Source organism: Pteropus medius, unplaced genomic scaffold, assembly GCF_902729225.1.
Source record: "Pteropus medius unplaced genomic scaffold, Ma_sr-lr_union100, whole genome shotgun sequence".
In the NCBI taxonomy this organism is placed as follows: Eukaryota; Metazoa; Chordata; class Mammalia; order Chiroptera; family Pteropodidae; genus Pteropus; species Pteropus medius.
The window spans coordinates 10,865,739-10,888,665 of record NW_024349798.1 but is presented as its reverse complement, the minus strand read 5'-3'; the positions used below and the strand labels follow the sequence as shown (position 1 = coordinate 10,888,665).

Here is a 22,927-nt window from a genome sequence, read left to right as displayed (position 1 = left end):
AAGGAAGAAAAAGAAAGAAAGAAAGAAAGAAAGAAAGAAAGAAAGAAAGAAAGAAAGAAAGAAAGAAAGAAAGAAAGAAAGAAAGAAAGGAAGGAAGGAAGGAAGGAAGGAAGGAAGGAAGGAAGGAAGGAAGGAAGGAAAAAAGGAGAGGAGAGAGAGAAAAGAAGGACTAAGGGAGGAAAATCTAGCTTACTCACAGTGTTACCTAGAACACTATAAACTACTTGAGAAGTCTCACTGTCCTACCATCAAAGAAATCCCTAAGTGAATTCTGGTGAATTCTGTGGCTAGTCTGTCATGGTTAGGAAGTGGACTGTGGATAAATTTGGATGATACCTTCTAGGTTCAGTAAAAAAATATTGATTTTTCTACATCATATCTAGTTCCTACTTCCCAAAGCCCAAAACAGTTATTTAAAAAACAAAAATGTACCATCTTGATATTTAATGATAAATCTTAATCCGTGTCTCCTATTTCACCCCCAGCATAATTTTCTGTCACTAAACATTGTTTACTTTCATTACTATCTACTTTATAATTAGGGATTTGTTTGTTTGCTTGTTTATTGTGTCTCCTCATTAGAACCCTCCTGAGGTCAGGAGCTACGTTTTCTTCTTTTTTGTTTAAAGCTGGGTGTCCAGGGCCTAGAATGGCACCTGCACATAGTAGGCGCTCTTTAAATGTTTGTTGATTAATAAGTAAGTGGCTGTATGAGTGATTAAATAAAGAAGTGAATGAGTGAATGCATAAATGGATGGATGGATGGATGGATGGATGGATGGATGGATGGATGGATGGATAGCAACGTGAATAAATGATTGAATGGATAAGTGAATGGAAGAATTCAAAAGCCAGCTGGCCTTGTGGGGACCAAATGTGACAGGCAGGGCAGGCCTAGCTCACTCACTTGAGTGTCTCCAGGGCCTTCAGCTGAGGGAAGGTGGCCGAGAGCTGCGCAACACTCTCGTCTCCGATCTTGTTCTCGCTCAGTGAGTCCAGGCTGCGGGTGAAATCAGATGGAGGGCTACCAGCCAGTTCCCTAGAGGCCACCTGGCCCTCCCTCTCCCTCTGACCCATCCCCCTACCCCTGGACACACCATAGCATGCATCTGCTCCCAAGTCTTTGAGAGCAGGTTTTCATCACCCTGGGGCACCTACTGGCTAGATAGGGGACAAGATTCTAGCCCCCAAAGGACCTGAATCTCTCCTTTGCTTCCTGGGAGCCCCACGAGCTTGGACAACTTCCTTCACCTCTTGGGACTTCAACTGTACCTTGGGATCATGCTTCCTGACACTGCCTACCCATGGGTCTGCTGGGAGCAGCACATGAAACTCTTTGAAAAATTTTAAAGCTGACAAAAGGATTCGATTTTTTTTTTTTTTTTAATAATCAGGGATTCCTATCTGCTGTCCCTTCCCTGCAGTGGGGTCACCTGGTCACTCGCACCAGACACATTGAGGAGGTAGAAAAACAGAGAGGGGAAGGGAGAGAAAGGAACAAAGGGGAGACCCTTCTCTTTGTGCCTTAAGGGCAGGGTCTGAGATGTCAAAACCTGAGGTCAAGGGGAAGGTTCTAGGGTCTGTACTTACTCCAGATGCTGAAGGGAGGAAAAAGCCTCGAGGATCCTCACCAGTTTGGGGAAAGCTTGGGGGCCTAAGACGGGGCCCAGCCTAGGAAGCAAAGAGCAGAGGTAAGACCCTGAAATGGTCACGGCCCCTCAGTTTGGCCGAGGGTGAGGCAAAGACAGGGCGTGGAAGGCAGGTCTGTCTGAGGCCCCCTCCTCTTCCCTGCCTCCTCGGTGCCTTACCTCTTCCCAGATGGAGCCCCAGTCCTTTCTGCTCTTTCAGATTTCATAAAGCACCCTCAAGTAGCCAGCTGGGGGCTCCCCAGTTTTTATCTCTGAGTGAGGGAGCCATTTCTCACTCCTGCCAACATCTACATGATCCTTCTCCTGCCCTAGCCTGGGAATGTGGTTCCCAAATGCTGGCCTGAGGCCACTACTGGTCCCTAGAAAGATGCTTTACTTAGCTACCATCACGTTTCAATAACAAATAGAACCCTTTCTTGCACACTTATTATGTGCCATGCACACCGAGTGTCTTTCATTCAGATTAGATCTCATTTCATCCTCACGATGACTCTGAGCTAAGGGCACTTCTTATCCCCATTTTACAGGCGGGGAGATAGAGACACAGAAAGGTTAACTAACTCATACAAGGTCACATAGCCTGGATCAACCTTTAGATGAGACTTCAAGGGAATGAAAAAAAGAAAGACAACATAGGGCTGATTTGTTTTTAAAATACATTTAAATGTACTCGATATAAAAAAAGAACTATCTTTTATTCTGAAATTATGTCCTTTGAAGTTTTTAACATTAAAATGTTCCATTTTGATAAAATGATGGCATCGGCAGTGGTTATTTTGTTTGAACGTACTTGATAAAAATTAAAAGATGGTAAATGCACATAGTCACTCAAATTCACTCTGAAATATGTTCAGTCTTTGAAATCCCAAAGTCTGGGAACCACTAGCCTCAGTGAAAGGTCACAAGATAAGAGTCTAAAATTTCAACTGAATCTGGGCTCTGTCATTTCTCTCCCCTGGGGTCTTTTGGGCAAATCCCTTCACCTCTGAATCGCAATCTCTTCAAATTTAGCCCTCATCTTATGAGACTGTTGGAAGGACTAAGGAATTCATTCATCAGATATTGACTGTTTGCCTACTGTGAGCCAAGCCTCATGGAGCCCATCACGAAGACAGTCGTGAATAAAACACAGAAATCCTTGCCTTCCTGGAACTGACATTCCAGTGGGCAAGACAGATCATCAAAGAAATTGGTAAACTGTCTGGAGTGGGAGATAATATGTGATACGGAGAAAAGCGAGTGGCGAGTGGGGTGGAATTTTACCTTTAAAAATGGGGGTTGGAAAAGCCCTTGCCCAATGAAAACTAGAAGTGAGGGCGTGGGCGGTGCAGATTTCTGGGAAGAGCATCCTGGGCCCGGGCTGCAGCCAATGCAGAGGCTCAGAGGCTGGATCATGCTTAGTAAGACTGAAAACCAGCAAGGAGACCCATGTGACTGGAGTGGAGTGAGCAAGGGAGAGAGGACAGGAGGTAAAGGTGAAGCAGAGAAGGATCCTGCCTCTCGACACTGTCCCTCGGGCTTCTGGGTGGCTGAGGAGTCAGACTCTACACAGTGCCTGGAACAGTGGCTGCCGGTCACACACCCCAAATAGTCCTTCCCTTCCTTCCTTCCTTCCTCAGAACTTTCTTGGGGCTTCTGGGCCTCCAGGTGGCTGGTCGCCTGTTCCACCCCACGGCTATTGTTCTATAGAGCACAGTTCCGACCTAGAACTCGGGGCTTTTTAAGCTGAAAATAATTCTGAGCCAGAGGGGCCCTCAGTGATTCTTTTCATACATTTCCTCTTTTCAGCAATATTTTTAACTCTGTACAAATCTGGCAACTTGTCTCTGTTCAAAACAAAAAATGCTACTTTTTCTGGGGTGCAGGGGAAGTGGTGATCGGGAAGAACAGATAGCTGGGGGGCCTTGGGCAAGTCACTTAACTTCACTGGGCCTCAGTTTCCTCATCTGTAAAATGGAGAGGATAACAATGCTCTTGAAATTAACGAGATCATGTACAAAATGCACTGAGTACTCTGTAGGTGTTTAATGGTTCCTTCCTGATCATTAGAAGACTAGATTCCCTAACAAGGACCGGACATGAATTTAGCTTCTTTCTTTGTTGGAGCAAGAGCCAGGCTGACCTGACGTTTGTGACTCTGGAAAATTTACATTCTTTGGGCCTCAGTGTCCACATCTGTACAATGGGGAAATAATAATTCTGCCCTGCGTGGCCTCCCACCTGGCTCACTCCTACAATTTTGTCAAGCTGTAGTGATTCAACAGCCTCCTCCGGAAAGTCCACTGATCTCATCCAAGTCTGAGTTGTCAGCCTTGAGTTCCCTGCCACTTATCACAGCAGGCGGTAACTGTCTATTTACAGGAGACTGCAAGTTCACTGAGAACAATGGCCTTGGTCACCTGAGTAGGTATATCGAATGAATCTGAATGATTATGTTCACCAAGTAGCTTCACTATCCCAGACCTGACATGCTCTAGCTGCCGGAAACTGGTTCCCAGAGGGGTGGGATCAAATAGTAAGAATGACTCTGGGGACCTATCTTCATTCAGTTGGCACAAGCCCAGCTAACAGTGGAGAAGACACCTTGTGGGGACCCGAGACAATCCACCCTTTTGCTTACGCAAACTCCAGCTTCTTTAGGTCCCGGACCGCAGGGAGTCCCCCAGCTGTGTCTTCTGAGGAACTTCTTGTCCTGGAGAGAATGGGCAATATGACATGGTAGCAAGCTCTCTGCCTGCTGCTGAGCCCCTACCTATGTGTTCCAGGACACCTGCCCCAGTGCCCAAAATTCCCTGGAAAGACTGCCTTCCTCATGGCTATTGTTGTCCCCCTCCCCCACTCCCCCCGCCCCCGCTTCCCACATTAAAAATAAAAACCTCTGGTCAAGATGTTATTAAGGCATTACTGTGTGTGTTGCGGAAGAGCCTCAGAGTGGGCACTTACCAACACCCATCCTAGACAGCACACAGTAGGTGCTCGACAGCACGTAGTAGGTGCTTGAACAATATATGATAAAGGCATGAATGAAAGACAGTTGTTCTGTAGTCAAGTTTCCTCTGCCCTGTGGACCTTAAGAGCTCTGTCACCTATAAAACGGGGACAATATTGGCTCTGGCTGCCTTGAAAGGTGGCCATAGGTGTCACTTCTGTTACTAGATGCAGAAGGCAGCTCATCAACTCTTAGCAAGAGAGAGTATGTCCCTGGCTTTAGCTGAGAAAACATTAGGTACATGATGGCAAGTTTTGAATGGGAAAAAGTGATAAGTCCTGGGGGCTCTGCCTGGGTGATGTCTGCAGTGAGAGAGATTCTGGGTGGCCACTGCCCAGGGGGTGTGGAGCGCGGAGGGGTGCTAGGATGTTCCAAAGGAGAGGAGGCATTGGAAATGCTAATGGCAAGCTTGATCTTAGGTCCTAGATGCCTTCAACCTGCATGGCCTGGACCATCTCCCATGCTCTCTCCACCTCACCTCTGGATCTGCACAAGGTTGCCCAGGTCTTCCACATCCTTCACGGACTTGGCCTTGAAAGGCTCAATGGTGAACTTCTCTTCCACTGCCCGGAGGAGCTGGACCTCCCCATGCTCTTGTAAGGACTCCCACAGCTCTACCGTGTCGCTCAAGGAGGCCCTGTGGAGGAAAGGCCTCAGACCCAGGCACAGTGACCGGGCTAGACCGTAATGGAGCGGCAGCTACATGAAGGGACATCCTATCTATTCAGATACTTTCCTTCCTCAGCTTAACCCCTACCTCCTCCAGAAAGCCTTCCATGACTACTCCAGCCCTTACTGATTCCTCCTTTTTCTCAATTCTCCCACTGTTTTTTATTTCCCTTTTTGCTTTGGCTACTAGGAAGCTCAGTGCTAAATTATTGGTTGAACCACTACAATGGTGTCTGACCTTACAGCTTAGGTAAAGTATGTTTAAAAAAGGTGAGAGAGATTCTCTGGAGATTAGGCTGAAGTATTATAAGTAGGGGTGGAATATGGTCAAATTCAAGTTCTGGGAAGATTGTTCTGATGGTTAAATACAGAGTGGAGTGGAAGAGGAGAGAATGGAGGCAGGGAGGGTGAGGGAAGGTTGCGGCTTTAATCTAACCATGACGCAATGGTGGCTTTATCAGGAAATAGAAGAAAACAAATTTGAAGCCAGATCAGTCTTAGATTCTAGACATGGTTCAGTGCCTGGCACATGCAGGCCTTCACGTATTAGTTGAAAGAATGATGCTGCCCATTGTTGTGTGACCCTGGGCAAGCTGCTGGCCCTCTCTGAGCCTCAGCTTCCTTATCTTAAAAAAGGAGGGAATCACTTCTGCCCCCAGCTGGCTGCTGTGCACACTAAATGAGACCCCACAGAGCCATCTCAGCATGGTATCAAGACCATAGCCTGTGCCCAATGCAAAGAAGCCCCCTCCCCTATCCCCTGCCCCTACCTGAAATGGGTGACACAGCTGAGTCCCACGAGGCTCCCTAGTCCAGAGGGGTCAATGCCAGTGCTACGGAGATCTAGGGAGAAGTCGCGGCCTGCCGCCTGCAGGGTGCTGCCCAGCACATGGGTGTCTGGAGGTGCGAGCCGGGTGCCCAGGAAGGAGAGGTGGGTGGGGAGCCCCTGGACCACATGCTGCCAAAGGCCGGTGTCCAGAGCCTCGTGGGCACAGTGTAGGAGCTCCAGCAGCCGCCCTGCCTGCAGGGTCCCCAGCTGCAGCCGCTTCAGGTACCGGGTGAGCACTTTCTTCTTCCTGTCCACCGAGGTGACTGCCGCCGGCCCTGCCAGGGCTCCCAGGCAGAGGGCGGGAGGCTGGAAGACCAGCCCGGCCAGAAAGCGTGGCACACCCTCCAGCCAGTTGTCATAGGGCCTCTTCTTCCTCGGGGTCAATGCCAAATACTGTGGCAGCAACTTGTCCTTGACCTCACTGCTCAGAGCCAGCCACACAGCCGCTAGGAAGCACTGTAAGAGGAAGCTGGGGAAGGCCAGCTCGGTCTCCGGTGCCCTGGGGGCGGGCTGCACCAAGCCTTTGGCCACAGCCCAGGCCCTCACCTCCGCCGAAGGGAACTGGTCCTCTGGCAGGGTGCTGTGGTGTCTGCGGCCCAGCTCCCAGGCCAGCCTGGCCAGTGCCTCTAGGGCCCCTGGGGGGCTGTCACAAGCTGCTGGGCCTAGTAGGCCGACGTAGAGTCCCGTGAGTGTGGAGGGCAGCTCGGCCTCCTCTCCCAGCTCCAGGAGGGTCTCTGAGAGCTGGCACACGGCCCGGCACACGGTGGGGCTGTGGCTGTGACTGAGGAGGAGTGGCTGGCCCCGGAGGAGTGCCAGGGCTCTCTCTCGGTGGTGATCGGCCCCCAACCGCTCGAAGTAGCTCTCCATGTAGGTCTCGGCCTGCTCAGCTGAGAAGCCAGACATCTCAAACAGAGCATCGGCCTTGCTCAGGCTCTGAGCCAGGCGGCCCCGGGACCGGGCCATGAGCAGCAAGGTGCAGCCTCGCAGCAGCTTGCGCTGGAGGAGGCCGGCCAGCAGCCCTCGGAGGGAGTGGGGCTCCGCTGCGGTGGGCCCGCACATACTATGCAAGAGGCCATCCTGGGCTTCGAGCTCCTCAAAGCCATCCAGGATGAGCAGAACACGGTCCGGCCTCCTCAGGATGTGACCGAAGACCTCGTCGTCCACGGGCACTGGCTGTGGCCCCAGGGAGAAGAGCAGATCCTGCAGGCGGTAGGTGTTCCCTGGGCGGTCCAGACAGTGGCAGGGCAAGTAGAACACGAAGTCGTACTGTGGCAGCTGGCCACAGGCCCAAGCCTGGCACACTGCCCGGGTCCAGCGGCTCTTCCCTTGTCCTGCCCTGCCCAGCACAGCGATCACTTGTGTTTCACGCGGCCGCCGGCGATCACCAGCAGCCAGTAGCACCTCGGCCAGACCCCCTCGGGCCGGCTGCCGCTCTGCCCAGTCCAGGGTGGCCAGCTCCCTCTCCTGGCTCTTGCCGCTGCTCTTCTCTAGCCGTGCCCTCACCAGGTCCACCTCCACCAGGATGCCTTCTGGGCCTGCAGGCTCGGCCTGGTACTTGTCCCGTAGCGAGTGGCAGAACTGCCGCACACTCTCTGCACAGCCAAGGGGGGTGTGTGTTAGGGTGGGGAAGGATGCTAGTGGCCATGACGAGGGCAGCCGAGAGGCCGGCCGGGCCACCATCACTAGCTTCTTCATCGGTTCACCATGCAGTCTTCACTGACTGGCTTCTTTATCAGTTGCCTCATTCAGTTATCCACTCATTCATTCATTCATTCATTCCCATACCCATTCATTCACTCATCTTCTCACTCGTTTATCTTTCCACTTCATTTACTCACTAACATTCTTCTTCTGCTGCTCACTTACAATAGGGTAGCCATTGGTGGGGTGTTAAGATCGTGGAACCCATGTGTCTGGTTCAAATCCTAGTCCCATGACTTATTAGTGGAATCTTGAGCATGTTATATACCTCACTGTGCCTCAGGTTCCTCATCTGTAAAATGGGGATAACATGAGAGCTGTGTGCGACACTGATGACTTAATATGCTTCGACTTGGAACAGAGTAAGCGCTTAGCAACTCGGCCATTCTCTTACTTGCTCTTTCGTTCTCACCTTCTATCATGCTCATCCTCGTCATCAACTTCTTCCTTCATCCACTCACTCAATCACCCGTTCTTCCCTTGGTTCATTTTCTCAGGCTCACAAACAAGATGTTGTGGGGTTAGTGAGAGGTAGGTCCTCAAAAAATATTACTTAAGCATAAGTGAGTGGCAGAATGAATGCCGAAATGATGGTGGAACCAAATGAGTAAGTGAACGAATGAGTGTGCCAACAAATACGTGTTGAGTGAATGAGTGAAGTGAAGCCAGATTTGGGCTCCCGCCTTCAGCACTCAGGGCAGAGGGACCCTGCCACCACTCACCAGGATATTTTGGAAGCTTGCTGGAGACCTCGTGAGCTGCTAGGCATTGGGTGGGGGACATCTGGGCCTCTGGAGTTGAAGAAGGTAGTGTCAGAGTTAGGATGATGGGTACCCCAGAATCTTCCCTCCCTCTGGCATTCAGTCCTCTGAGCATCTAGAGGGCAGAGCCTACATGGGCTGGGTCTCCCCAAGAAGGAAGTCAGAAGATGATGACCCGAAGCTGTAGCCTGCTCAAAGATGTCTTTCTTTGGCCTCTGTACTTTTACATTTTTTCACCAATGTTTTAAAAATCACAATACCTATGTAAAAATCAAGATTTCCACATTCTGCTAACAATTCAGAGAATCTGGGCCCCACTGGGCCAGTTTTCCTGCCAGGTGACAAGCTGGTGAAGGCTGGTGGCCCCGTTTAGGTGGGACATGGGAAAGTTGTCCCCCTCACCCAACCCCCCATGCCCGCCACTCCCTGGAGGCCCCTGCTGCCCTGCTTTACATAAACACAGCCTGCTTGTCCCTCTAGGCAGCTGTTTGAGGATCTAATAATTGTCTGACGCAATTTCCTCCCCCAGGCCCTGAATCCTGCTTCTAAGAACCCTTATGGACCCAGTGATCCTTACCTGTCATGTTGGCACGGGAGGTCAGGGCTGGTTCTGGCATGCTGGGTAGGTCAGCTGCAGATGGGGCAAAGGGGCTGGAAGAGCTGGGCCGATCTGGGGACTTTGGGAGGCTGTAGACAGCTGGGCTGCTGGAAGGGGGTGCTTGGCTGGCCTGAGGCATCCTGCCTACATTGGGGGAGAAGGGAGTGTAAGAACAACCAGTTGCCCATTTAAGAACCCACTGGGTCATCTCCCACCCCAAATCAGGCTGTGGGATTTGGGAAGCCTGGGGAGAGGAGAAGAAAACTTCCAAAGGACGGCATTTCAGGATGGAGTTGAGGAGAGAGCCCTAGAATTACATCTAGCTCCTGGAGCCCCATCTGTGAAATGGACGTAATCAGCTCATAGGGAGCTTAGGACAAGTGCTGTTACGGTACTTTTCCTACTGTATGGTCAGTGCTCATTTTCTTAGATGTGTATAACATTCCCTTGATTCTTAGGACACCAGTTCATCATACAAAAACTGGAACGCAACCTTCAAAGTATACTTTTCAAATGAGTAGAAGTGTTCCCCTGGCCTCATTCTCTCTCCCACCCCTGAAAACCCAAACATGCCTTCTCCTGGACCATTCACAACCTGTCAGTGTGGCAGTCAGAAGGAACCATTTGACTGATCAAGAAACAAAGTAATTCAGAGAAAGCTGTGCAAGGATGCACATCAAACTGCACACAAGGTAAACTAAAAGAGTGAGGGAGAGACTCAGTAACTCTTTTAAGCATCTCTTATTGTTTGGCTTGTTAATGAGCACGTCTTGATGTTGTGATTTAAAAATATAATAAAGTTTAAAAAAAAAAAGAAAGGAAAACTAAGGCTCAGTAGGGGAAAGTGACATAGAAGGCTGTATAGCTAGCTACTCAGTGGGTCACTCACCTAGACCACCTTGGGGAGCTCGGCTCTTCTGCTTTGCTTTTTAGGAAATGGGGACGTGGAAAGGTGTTCTGGGTCGAGAGGATCATGAGAAGGTACTGGGCTACAATGGTCAGATGACTGGGGGAGGGGTGGGGCCAGGGTCCAGGAGTAGTTAGGTAGCAGGAAGAGGGGGTGGGGGGCCAGGCCTCGCTCACTCACCTTGGTAGATGAGTATGCTGGAGACCCCTGTCCCAGTCCCTGAGATTTGCCAGAGCCCCTGGGGCAGAGTGGGGACAGTGGGGATGATATGGATGGGTCCAGCCGGGAGACTCAGGCAGCTTGACAAGGAAGAGGAGGAGGGCACTGCAAGGGACAAAGGCAGTGAGGTGAGATCCTCTGTAGCACCTGTGTTTACAATCCTGCTTTGTGATTATTTAATTAACATCCGACTCCCTTTCTAAAGGCCTCCAATCTCCTGGAGAGTGGTTGCTATGTCTGTCTTGCCATGGCAGTGTCCCCAATGCCTAGCAGAGTGGCTGGCACAGAAAAGTGCTCCTTCCATAGTTGATGTAGGTGCAGTCCCTAACTGGTAAGGATTCCTTGCTGTGCCTCCCGGAGACAAGGTTCCTTCCAGGGCACATTCTCTGGTACAGACCGAACTGATAAAGTCTCTGAAGATGGGACTGACTGGGACAGAAAAGGGTGACAGTGGTGGGCAGTGGGGTTCCTGTCCCAGTGGCCTCTGCCTCAGTCACTTCTTAGGCACCTCTGGGGCGGGGGCAAGCCCATCTTCTCCAAGCCCGTCACATACCGGGTATTGGGGCGGTTTCCTCCAGCCGGGTCTGGCTGGATGCTGAATCGTTGTTGAACAGAGCAGGTGGTGATAGGCAGGGCAGAGCTGAGGAGTTACTCACTGGTCCCAGCAGGAAAGTGCCAGTCACCATGGGCTCGGTGAGGGGCTCGGCTGTGAGGAAAGGGTGGAGTTAGAGGCTGCATGAGATCTGGGTGGGTGCCCCGAGGGGCCTCCCTCGGATGGGGAAGCTCCAGGAGCAGAGATCTCTCCTGGCAGGGGGAGGACACACCTGTCCTCTTCGCAGCCCTGGGAGAAGCTGGTTTGATTGGCAGCTGCTCTGTGCCAGGCAGCCTCCTGCTGCCAGACCTCTCTTTGCGACTGGGCCCTGAGAGCTTCCCAAGATGGAGAGCTACTGGCAGCCCCATTAGGCCACTAGGGCTATTGGCCCAGGCCCCTACAACCTTCTACAGCCAGTCAGGAAGCCTCTCGGGGGGACCTTAAGAGGCCCCAAGCACTTCCCAAAGAAAGGAGGGTTTGTACCCTCATCAGACTGGGACAGGGTTCTTCTCCGTTTAATGAGGAGATCTAAAAGGGTAGAGACTCACTCTCGCCCCTACCCCCACCATCAGACTGGGAGGTCCTTCTACTTCTCCATTGTCCTGGGGTCTTCACGGGCAGAGCTGCTATCTCCCCATAAGATCGGGACTCTTTGAGGGCTGGGACCTGGCTTCCTCTACTAGAGCCTTTCATTCCTTAGTCTGTCCTCACCCAGGGGCTGGTCCTTCCACCTTTGCAGTAACAACTGGGGTGCAAGGAGAGAGGAGAAGGAGGGGAGGGGAAGGGACTAGATAAGAGGGCTGGGGAGAGGAAGGGGGGTGGAAAGGAAGGGGAGGAAGCATCTGGTGGGAGGAGCTGGTGAGCTTGGGGGAAGAGACTCACTGAGGCATGGGGTTCTAAGGAGGGAAGGAGGGCACTGGGTAACCAGCTGACCCTTGGGGACTCTGCACCCAAAAAGAAGAAGTATGGCCTGGAGGGGCAGTGGAATAAGGCTAAGGGCAGGGGCTCAGCTCGACTCGGCATAAAGAAGAGGAGGCTGTTAGGGAAGAGGCTTTGTAGGAGAAGCTGAGTATCCCAGCTCCACCTCTCACTGGCTGTGTGATCTTGGATAAGTGGCTTCACCTCTCAGAGCCTCTGCTTTCAAATGCCAGTTTACATGTGCACCCGAGGAGGCCTGACCTTTCCAGCCTCGAAATCTCCCTGGACCCACCCACGCTACTCACCAAGCTTCCTGTGCTTCAGGTCCACAGGCAGCTCCTCTGGAAAGGCTACAGAGAGAACACCGAGGTCATCAGCCCCAGGGAAGGGATGTTCCAAGCCAGGAGGGGCTCCTGGACCCCAGCAGGCCAAACAGTTTTGCCTTACATGGCTGGGAAGTGGCCTTGGGGGTCCCATCCCCTCCCCTTCCTCTGACCATTCCTGCCCAACCCCACCTCAAGGCTCGCAGGGCAGTGAGGCACTGGAAGTGGTGGAAACACAGAGGTGATAAATAAGATGAGTTTGAGTTTAAAAAAATAAAAACGAATGCCACTCTGAACAAGCCCGAGCCCGTCTGATCTCAGAAGTTAAGCAGGGTCGGGCCTGGTTAGTACTTGGATGGGAGACCACCTAGGATACCAGATGCTGTAGGCATGAAAAATAAAAGATAAGGGATTGTAAGCTGACGAGGTCCTTGCAATCTGTGAGGTCATCAAGGGTTGCCTCGCCTAAAAAAATAATAATAATAAAATAAAAAATAAAATAAAATAAAATAAAAATGAAAAACAACCTGCTTTTGATCCCTTCCTAACTACGTGTCTTTGCAACACAGCCTCTCTGAGCCTATGATCTCTCATCTGTGAAATGGGGGTAGGGGTGATTCCTACCTTGTAGAAGCACATTGGAAATCAGCGTGCGAATACCAAGCACTTAGCACATCAATGAAGAAAAACCCTTGTGACCCTTAGCAAGGGGTAAACGAATTATGGTTCACCCACCAATGAAATACCAAGCAGTCTGGAAAAAGTACAAGGATGCTGAAGGACCTATGGGAAGTGTACTGGTGTCTGCATGTACTTCGAAATGTTCCAGATATAAAACAAATGGATGGGTGGATGGAGAGAGGGATGGACGGAGATGTGTGAAGGCAACTATAGACAAACATGAATTATAGGATGTAAGTGGTGGGTTGTTTGTAGTGCAATTCTTTCATCTTTGCCATATGTTGAAAATTTTCATAATAGAATGTAGAGAAAAAATATTTATTAAATGGAAACAAGAAAGAAATGAATGAAGGAGGGGGTGTTCCCTGGAGGCAGACAACTCCAGACGACTCCAAAGGCAATAAATAAAGTATGTCTAGATTGTGACAAGTGCTAAGGTGCTAAGAGAGACACAAACAAGGGGAAATAAATAATCTATGTGAAACAGTGGTCAAGGAAGACCTCCAGGAGGATGTGATATGTTAGCCAAGACCTAAAAGATTTGAAGGAGTTTGCCATGAAAAGAAGTAGGGGAAGGGCATTTCATATAGAGAGAACAGCAAGTGCAAAGGCCCTGAGCTGGAAAGGGTACGTGGGTTACAGGAAAGGAAAGAAGCCAGTGTGGCTGGAGCAGAGTGGCTCATGGGGAGTTTGGAGAGGTGGGAAGGGTCAGGTCATACAGGCCTTGCAGTACGTATTTTGTAGCCATTGGAAGGTTAGTAGGGCAATGAAGTGATCTGATATGCATTTAAAAGCTCACGTTGGCTGCCAGGTGAGGCCAGATTGAGGAGGCAGAGAAGTACAAGTACTTGCCAAGGTCACAGAGACCATAAACAGCAGACAGAGGACTAAAAGCCAGTTCTTGCTGACTCCAAAACCTGTGCTTGAAGAGACCTCTCTCAAATACAGGGGTGACAACTAAGGACAAAAGGGAAGCCAGAGCCCAAAGTCCCTTTGGAAACGGCAATCAGTACAGCCAGGGACAGAGATCCATCAGCAGAGTGGCCACAAGCACACGGCCATCTGCTTCCTCCCTGGGTCACCGGGGAGCAGTGGTAAGGGGAGAGGTGAGTGGACTGGACAGGACTCAATGAGGGAAGGAAATGGGAGCCATGACAGGCTTTGGAGCCAAGGCAGGGCCAGGACTCGGACAGGGCTAGGCCGGGTCGGGGAGGGGCTCACTCACGTCTTTTCTGACTTTTCTGTCCTGCTTCCTCCAGCACCTCCATGGTGTCGCTGATAATTTCTTCCAGGCCTATGTGCTCGACTTTGAAGAAAAACCAAAGACACTAACATGCCCAGTCGATGGACACCCAAACTGAACCTCCACTCTTCCCATGTCGGGGAGGGACACGACCACCCACTGAAGGGTGGCCATCGGGCACTACGGTGCTCCCCAAGGAACAGGAAAGAAATGCAGGCTGAACCAAGAGCTCCCCAACTTACTGAAAATGTCTTTGCTCAGGCCCTCAAACTGGGAGTCCTGGAACACGTACTGGTCCAGTTCCGCTGCCCAGACAAGGAAAAGTACAGTGAATCAATGCATTCTCATGAATCCCTATTGTGTACTAGGCCTTGGGCTATGCGCCAGTGAGCTGTGACCCTCCAGGCCTGGCACACAGTAAGGCTCAATAAACGTTTGCAGAACGAATGATCAAATTAATGAAGAAACACTGAGCCTCCATGGGCCCTTAATCTAATTGAAGGGATGAGGTATGTACTCATGAAAACTCATTTATTGCTATAAAGTAGTGGAACGCAGTGCGGTTGAGTTTAAATTCCAGCTCTACCGTAAACTAGCTCTCTGAGCTGTGTGACCTTGGGCCAGTTACTTAACCTCTCGAGGCCTCTATTTCCTCATTTGTGTAATGAGAGTAAATAATGCCCATAAGCCAAGGATGGATGGTGAAGATTGGAGGCTCTGCATTTAAAGCATCTGACGCAGTAGTCAGAATACACTAGGCACTCAACAAATAGTGGTGAATTATATGAAGTAGAACGTGGCTTGGAACCAATGGGAAGACAGTAATTGCAGCAGGAGGCTGGAGGAGAGAGTATATAGTGGGATGGAGCGGTGTCTGAGAGGTGGAAAGTGGAGGGCGTTCTGAGTAGTGGGGAAAGGTGTTTGGGGTATGCGTGGTAAATTCTGAGAGAAAGATGTCTGTCGTTTCATGTTGGAGATAGTTAGAACTTGAGTTTAGAGGCAAATGGGAGCCACAAAAGGCTTCTGAGCTGACGAATGAAGTGAGGGCAGCAGTGATGGGGATGGGGATGGGGATGATTATAGTGGTGGGGTGTTAACTACTACTTATTGCCTGCTTACTCTTTGCAAATTCCTTTTCTAACTACTTTACGCACAGAACTTATTTAACCCTCACACCCATCCCACGAAACTGGTGTAATTATTATTCCCATTTTACACATATGGAAGCCAACATAATATTTCGGGATGCTTCAATGACTGCATGCCCAAGCCAGGATGTGGCCTTCTAGGAGCAGACTTGAGGAGCACACGAGTGAAGCTGCCTCTTCCACCTACTCAGGCAGCTCCGTTTCCGGTGTAGATGTCCCTAAGGGAAAATCCTAAGCGATCCCCAAACCCTTTCTTACTGCCTCCGATTATGAGGAAATGTGAGTGCCTTCATCCCCAAACACTTCTGCTTCCCCCAAGTAAAGTCTCAGGAAGGTGAGGAAGCAGGCAGACTCTCAGTTCTGTAATTCTGAGACACACAGTTACTGCTCCCTGCCATTTTCTGCCCTTGTGTGATGCAGGGTGAGCTGTGTGCTGGGGGAAGCCTAGCCACATTGGTGCCAAGCACAGACCTCCTGAGTGATGTGATTCTTGGGTTTCCAGGAAAAGGGCCACTAAGAACAGTTGTACAGGTTGTTCATGGTGCAAGGGCGCCCAGCTAACGGGGAAATGGGGGCAGGAAATTCAGCCTGCACTTTGATAGTTCAGCTGTTACTTCCTGTTGGGGGCTGCGTCCTCCAGAAGACGAGGCATCTTTTTCTAATTTGATAAAGCCTCTGTATGAGACAGTGGTGATCCTGACGAGGAGAGATCCTTTACCCCATCCCCACCCCCCAAAAACAAGAACAGCAGAAACACCTCTTCCCAGAGAGTTCTTCCTTTATCTGAAAGCTGTAGCTCTTTTTCAAAGCTGCAAGCCAGCCTCTCAGCTTAAGCCTCACCAAACCTCCCCACCCCAGATACTTCCCTTTTTGTGGTTAAAAATAAGGACTTTGAAACGAGAAAGATGTAGGTTAGCATTTCAGACACAGGCATTACTATCTCTAATGGAGCTTTGGGTAGATTGCTTCACTTCTCTAAATCTCCATTGCATGGAGATGTGAACAGTTTCTACTCCCTTTGTTGTAAGAATCTGATGTGATAACACACAGCCAGTGATTCGTATGCAGCACTGTAAATACTAGAGTAGTTTGGCGGGGGACAAAGAAGGGGAGGGTGTAGGGTATGGGCTTTGCGGGAAGGGAAGAAGAGCAAGAAATAGAAAAAGGGATAGAAATGGAGGCAAAGATGTAAAAGTGAGATTTTGTTTGCCCGCGGGTCATTAGTGAAAGGGTCCATCCCGCACTATTTTCCACATGCCCTCTTCTCTGGAGTCTCTGTCCTTTTAGCCCTCGCCACCCCACATCCCCTTTGCCCTGCTTTCTGATAGAGGGGCCTTCCGTGGCTCACAGAGAATAGATGAGATTCACAAAAGCGGGGGTGGGGGTGGGAACCTTTCCTCTCAATCGTCCTTTATCTGGGCTCAGGCTACTTCCTCACCGATATTGGCATAAGCCTCCCTGGTCTCTTCATCACCTTCTATGTCACACAACAGCTTGCTGAACTGTTCACAGTTGATGGTGTCCGTGTCGGGTTCTGTGGGGGGAAAGCCTCTTGAATGAAGCAGGAAAGATCTGGGAAGAGGGCTGGTGGGGAAGGCGGGAGAGACCCGGCGGGGCTGGGCGATGTCCTCAGTGAGAGCATCACACAGGCACGGGAGCTGTCCGTGGTGCTGACCGGAGCTCCACGGCCGGCCCTTTCCGCGGAGTGCCATGGGGTGGCATGGGGCCAGAGGGAGGAAAGCCCACCTGAGCAGAGATCGATCTCTTCATCCGCCAGGTCCATCTGGTCATAGAGGTGGTAGAATTGCAAAGGGTCAGCACTGCTGTTAAGAAGCTCCAGGTATCCGCCTTCTAGCGGCCCTAAATCCATGGCGGCACACTGTCCACTGCCTGGAAGGGATGTGGAAAAGACGCAGAGAATTAACGCCTACCACAGTGTCCGGCCGGGTCACTCAGTGAAGGCCAGGGTTGGAAGGAGCCAAAGAAAGTGAGAAAAGTGTTCATTTAGCACCTTTTACATGCTCAGAGCAGTGGGGAGAGGGAGCTACATTCCCTTTTTTTTCAAGGAACTTACAATCACACCAGAAAGATGCCCATGATACAGGAGAGGGAACCGGGGAAGTGCAGAGTCAAGTTGTTTTACACCTGTGAGCTGGAGGACCTGAGTTCCACATGTTGTGCTGCCATGAATAGTGACAGCTAAGACCGGTAGAGCACCTACTATGTGCCAGACACATGGGTTAGCACATTTAATCCCCACATCAACAACCATATGAGGCAGGTACTATTACTGTCTTCATTTTACACACGAGTAAACTGAGACTCAGAGAGGTGAAGTGACTTCCATAAGGTAACTCTGCTTCAAGATGCACCAGGATTTGGTTCTGGGCAGTCTGACTCAAAGGCCTGCATTTAACTGTTATGCTCTACTGCTGTGGGTGACCTCGAGCAAGCCTCTGTCCCTCTCTACGCCTCAGTTTCCTAATCTATAAAGTGAAGCAGTTGGGACAGATTCTCTGTAAGATCCCACATTATCATTTGTTGGAGGACACGTCGGATATCTTAGATGCTACTTCATTTAATCTTCAAGACAACCCTGGACATGTCCACACAAAAACTTGTATACAGAGCATAACCACATAGATGCATAATTCATAACAGCCAACATACAAAAACAACTCAAATGTCCATCGATAGATGAATGGATAAACAGAATGTGGTAAATCTGTACAATGGAGTGTTATTCAACCATAAAAGGAAGTAAAGTACTGATACATGCTACAGCATGGATGAAACCTGAAAACAATGACGGCAAGTGAAAGAAGCAAGGCACCAAGAGCGATGCACTGTATGATTCCATTTATATGAAATATGCAGAACAGGCAAATCTTTAGAGACGGAAAGTAGATTAGTGGTTGGCTAGAGTTAGGGGAGATTTGTGGGAAAAAAACCGTTGCTAATGGGTATGGGGGTTTCTTCTGGGGAAGAGGAAAATGTTCTACAGTTGGCCGTGGAGATGGTTGCACAACTGTGTGAGTATACTAAAAAAAACCACTGGATTGTACACTTTAAATAGGTGAATTGTACGATATGTGAATTATATCCCAATAAAGCTTTTAAAACAAAACGAAACAAAACACTAACCTTGGAAGGTAGGCATCACTGTCTCCATTTTGCAGGTCAGAAACTTGAGGCTCAGAGAGGCTAAGCTCCTGCCAGCAAGAGCCAATATGAAGCCTCACCTATGTGGTGCCAGTGCCCCTGCCTGCTCCCTAGTTCAGAGTCTAAAATTCCATGGTATGTTCAATTTCTAGGGCTGGTGCATCAAAGTATCACAAACTAAGCATCTTAAAATCATACAGCCTTATTCTCTCACAGCTCTGGAGGCCAGAAGTCCAAAATCATGTTGTTGGCAGGGCCACGGTCCCTCTGGAAGCTCCAGGGGTGAGTCCTTCCTTGCCTCTTTCGGCTTCAGGAACAGTTGGCATTCCTTGACATGTGCCTTTGTGGCCAAACCACTATTATCTCTGCCTCAGTGGTTATGTCACCTCTTTGTGTCTTAATTTTTCTGCCCTTCTCTTATAAGGACCCTTGTCATTACTGGATAATCCAGGGTGATCTTATTTCAAGATCCTTAACTTATATCTGAAAAGTTCCCAATAAGGTAACATTCACAGGTCCTAGGGATTTGATGTGCACATATCTTTTTTTTGGGGGGGGGGCATTTGACCCACTGTTCATGGGACACATACATGCTGGAAGGAATCTGAGGAAGTCTGTTGGAGGAGGTGAGAAGACAGCCAACTCTGAAGGCCAGAGGATGTGAGGAGCCTTCTGGTGCCCCCGCCTGGCCCAGAAGAAAATGGAGTTGAAGCAGAGAAGGACAGTGGAGGATAACATTATGAAAAAACACACATAACTCACCACTTTCCAGCTGCTTCTTTTCCTTTCACTCATCAACAACTCTCACTACCTATGGAGGGTCTCAACACAGACTCCAGATGTCACAGCAAATGAACTATCCAGTACAAGGGGTCCTGGGTGGAGCTGTCTGTTTATAACGGGTTGGGTTGTGGCTGCAGGAACCCAAACAACAGGCTTGCATCAAAAGCCCAGCCAGCCACGACTGGAGGAAGCAGAACTGAAAGACAGACCTACCACCCTTTTCTTGGAGTGGGGCCAAGGCTGGGAGGAGGGGGAGGGAAAAGGGCTCCACTTCTCCAAACCCTGGGTGGTCCTGAGAGCTAGACAAGCAACCTACTGTTCTCTCAAGGATGGTAAGAGAAGACCTCCCTGCCCCAAACCTTACCTGCTGCCTTCCTCCCATTTTCATTCTATGCTATTTATTGAGAGCCTGCCTACCTTGTAGCAATCTGCCTCTTTTTTCCAGGCAGTAATATCTGCTGACAGCAGCTTGGAAGTGACCCCAGCAATTCTAGGAATGAGTTGTATGACTTTGGTCAAGTTACTCAAACTCCGTTTTCTCATAGGCCATCAGGACTGCCAGGGACCTTCAACCTCCTTCATTCTACAGAGAAGATGATGAGACCCTGAGAAGGGACGTGCCTTGCACAAGGCCTCACAGCCTGACAGTGGCCAAGCCTGCACCTGATCCTCCGGCACAAGATTCCATTGCTCTTTCCTGCCAATCAAAATGTTCTCATTCAAACGAACACCCCTGTTGTGTCTAGGTGCAGGAACAGGGACAAGTAACTATCACAGATGGGCAATGGCGGGACATGCAATGGGGAGGAGCCTAAAAATGTCTAGCCCAGTCTCACTTATTGACAAGCTCAGCTTCAAACCCTGGGCAACATCGCCAAATGTGGTCAAACACCAGAGAGAAAGAAGGCAATTTAGAGTCAAACTGCTCAACCCTGAAACTATTCTTACCTACCAACTCACTGAAACCTGGACAAGTTCAAGTTTTAAACCTCTTGCAGCCTCAGTTCCCTCAACTGTAGAATGAGAATAATAATACTTGGTAACTCATAAGAATTAGGTAAGTTAATTCATGTAGAGCCCTTAGGAAGGTGACTGGGGCTTAATAAGCACTTAATGAATGAAAACTTAGAACAGCATCCAACATATACATGATGAGCCCAGTATGGGTGATGATGGTTGTGGTTATTGTTGTTGTTGTTGTTGTTGTTATTATTATTACTATTACTACTCACCTCTTACCTCTTTGACTCCTGCTTGAGTCACCACATTATTATTAATCATCATCATCATCATCATCATCATCATCATCATCACTATTACTACCCATCTCTTACCCCTTTGACTCTTGCCTGAGTCACCACATTGTGAAGCCAAGCTTTCTGTCCTTTTGAGGCAGGAAACCCCATGGAAACAAGAAAGCCCCCCCAGTCAGCAGTGTGACCTGGAAGGCCCAGTCACACTCCCTTTACCATCACTGACAAGGTGCCTGGGAGAAAAGTCATCCCAGGGGCCAAGTTCTGTGTTGTTGGCTCAACTCAGACAAGAAGAAATCTCTCAGACACCCCCAACATATATCACAGCACCTCCCTTACTGTTCCCCCAAGATGAATCCTGCATTTTATGCATTTCCTTCCGAGTAGACAGGGATTTGCAGCTCATAATGGACTCTGCCTCCATCATGCCCTCACCATCTGAGCTCCCAAAGAACCTCAGGAAGAAGGCATGATGGAGTGTTATGCACACTGGACAGAGGAAGGTATTCAACACCTGGCTGAAATGGCTGAAATGGCTTGTCCAAGATCACCTAGTTGGAGAGCCTGAGGTTGAATTCTGGCGGGGAGGCCTTAGGCCTCTCGTAGATCCCACCAGTAGATCAGGATAATGAAGCCTATCTTGTGGGATCATCAAAGGGCCAAGAGGGATTCTGGGCGGTGCACCAGGCACACAGGAGGCCCACAGCCAAAGGAAGCCCATGATGTTGGGATGTCTCAGAGCTGAGACTCAGACCCAAGAGTCTAGGTTCCCAGTCTACTTCTCTCCACAAGCCACAACGCCTCCCACTCATGCCAAGATCTACGTGCAATTCAGCTTAGCACCCTCTCTCCCCGGGGGTTCCCACATCCATGTTTCCTGTGTCTCTAGATGCCAAGGAAATACTTCAAACGCACCTCAACTGGACTCTTTTTCCACACCTGCAATTCCAGAGGGGACTAGGGACAGAAATGGCCCTGATCATCCCACTGGAGTGAAGAAAGTCCCCTTCAGCGTCCAAGCACAGGGCAGATCATAGAAGCCAGGAGCTCTGGGAGGGCAGGTCCCTGTCTGTCTCGCTTCCCTACCCCTGGGCTCCAGCCTGCCCCGGCATCTGGCGGGCTCCCTCCACCAACAGCAATGATGTATAATTAAAATTCACAGGTGAGTGCCAGGCAACAAACAACATGATGGATAGACATTATCCCACTTAGTCTACCTCACACATTAGTTATTTGTATTTCCATTTCTCAGATGAAGAAACAGGCTCAGAGAGAAGAGTAGGAAGCTGGGATCTGAACCAACTGCCTGGCTCCAAAGTCAGCTTCTTCTAAGTGCTCTTGGACCCCAGCCCCCAGCGGGCTGCCCTCACCCATTGAGTGAAAGTGTGGGTGGCAAGATGATTTCTCCTTTTGAGGAACATCTGGGGCACTGCAGAAGAGTGGTTTGTGTCATTTTGGTAAATGAGCAGTATTTTTAGAAGGTCCTTTTTAAGCCTACCCTTCCCCCGGAGCCACCACCTTCTACATCCAACCTGAGAAAAGATTCCTAATCCTCTTGCCGCCAAAAGTCCCTTTTGGGGTTCGTTTCCACCCTCACTTCACACTATACCGCATATTTTGAAAGAGCATATACACCAAAATGTTTTCTGAAATAAAATTCATTTCTCTCCCTTAAGGGAAATCAAGTGTGACCAGAACGTCCTCACTCAGACCTAAGCAACTCGACGTTCAGTTTATACAGCTTCTTGTTGTGTCAACGTAACATCCTGTCTCTGCTGGGAAGATTCTTTTGTGTCTGGGGCTGCGCTGGGTACTCTATATTTATTATCTTCTTTCCGTTGTCAGAGCAACTCTGGGAAATTGGTATTATTACACCCATTTAACAGATGACGACAATGAGGTTAGGCTCAGTTTATCAGATGCTTTTTTTTTCCCCCAGAAAGGGGAATATATCCTTGAGAGTCTGAGGAGGTGTCGAGAGGGAAAAAGGGGCTCCATTTTTTTTCCCCCCAAAAGCCTTCAGCCCTTCTCTGCACTGTGATAAAAGAGTGTGAGAAGGAATACTTCCCTATTTGCTGACTATGGACTTCCCCTGAGAAAGGAATGGAAAATCTCTGAACTGTGTCTGGAGACATGGGTTTGAGTTCCAGTTCTGCCTTTGATCTTGGGTACATTTCTTTACCCCTCTGAGTCTGAGTTTCACTGGCTGCATGTGGCAGCTCATTCAACTAAGGCATTTTGGGAGCCTAGATTCCTCATTGCCTGTCAGCCTTCCCCCATTTCCATGACCCCAGGGCCACGCCCCCCAACACTGCCCTGCTCTGTAACCTCATGACAAGCTGCTTCTGGAGGTCAGATGGTGGCGGGAAGCAGGAGCCCAGGAACGCTTATCTACCATGACCAGCTCCCAATCAGCATCTTTGTGGGGTTCATAGATCAAATTGGTTCTTTTCCTCTTAGACCCACATAAACTCTAAAAAACCTCCTGCACTTTTCTTCTCT

The 22,927-nt window shown here is 49.6% G+C and overlaps 1 protein-coding gene across 6 annotated transcripts in view; it reads right to left on the bottom strand.

The window, feature by feature from the left end:
• CIITA (class II major histocompatibility complex transactivator) overlaps window positions 1-22,927 on the bottom strand; it is a 45,494-nt gene that overhangs the window by 5,817 nt on the left and 16,750 nt on the right. For 3 of the 6 annotated variants that reach the window (XM_039885331.1, XM_039885333.1, XM_039885334.1), the window contains exons 2-15: window positions 16,974-17,117; window positions 16,666-16,761; window positions 14,322-14,384; window positions 14,062-14,142; window positions 12,138-12,182; window positions 10,876-11,028; window positions 10,284-10,427; window positions 9,176-9,340; window positions 8,560-8,628; window positions 6,078-7,728; window positions 5,117-5,275; window positions 4,270-4,341; window positions 1,591-1,671; window positions 908-1,000 (exon numbers count right to left, since the gene is read on the bottom strand). In XM_039885331.1, the coding sequence (XP_039741265.1) occupies window positions 908-1,000; window positions 1,591-1,671; window positions 4,270-4,341; window positions 5,117-5,275; window positions 6,078-7,728; window positions 8,560-8,628; window positions 9,176-9,340; window positions 10,284-10,427; window positions 10,876-11,028; window positions 12,138-12,182; window positions 14,062-14,142; window positions 14,322-14,384; window positions 16,666-16,761; window positions 16,974-17,117 (3,016 nt within the window). Of the gene's footprint in view, window positions 1-907; window positions 1,001-1,590; window positions 1,672-4,269; window positions 4,342-5,116; window positions 5,316-6,077; window positions 7,729-8,559; window positions 8,629-9,175; window positions 9,341-10,283; window positions 10,428-10,875; window positions 11,029-12,137; window positions 12,183-14,061; window positions 14,143-14,321; window positions 14,385-16,665; window positions 16,762-16,973; window positions 17,118-19,589; window positions 20,370-22,927 lie in introns of those variants that run through there. The other 3 variants (XM_039885335.1, XM_039885332.1, XR_005657835.1) reach the window with 3 other exon arrangements.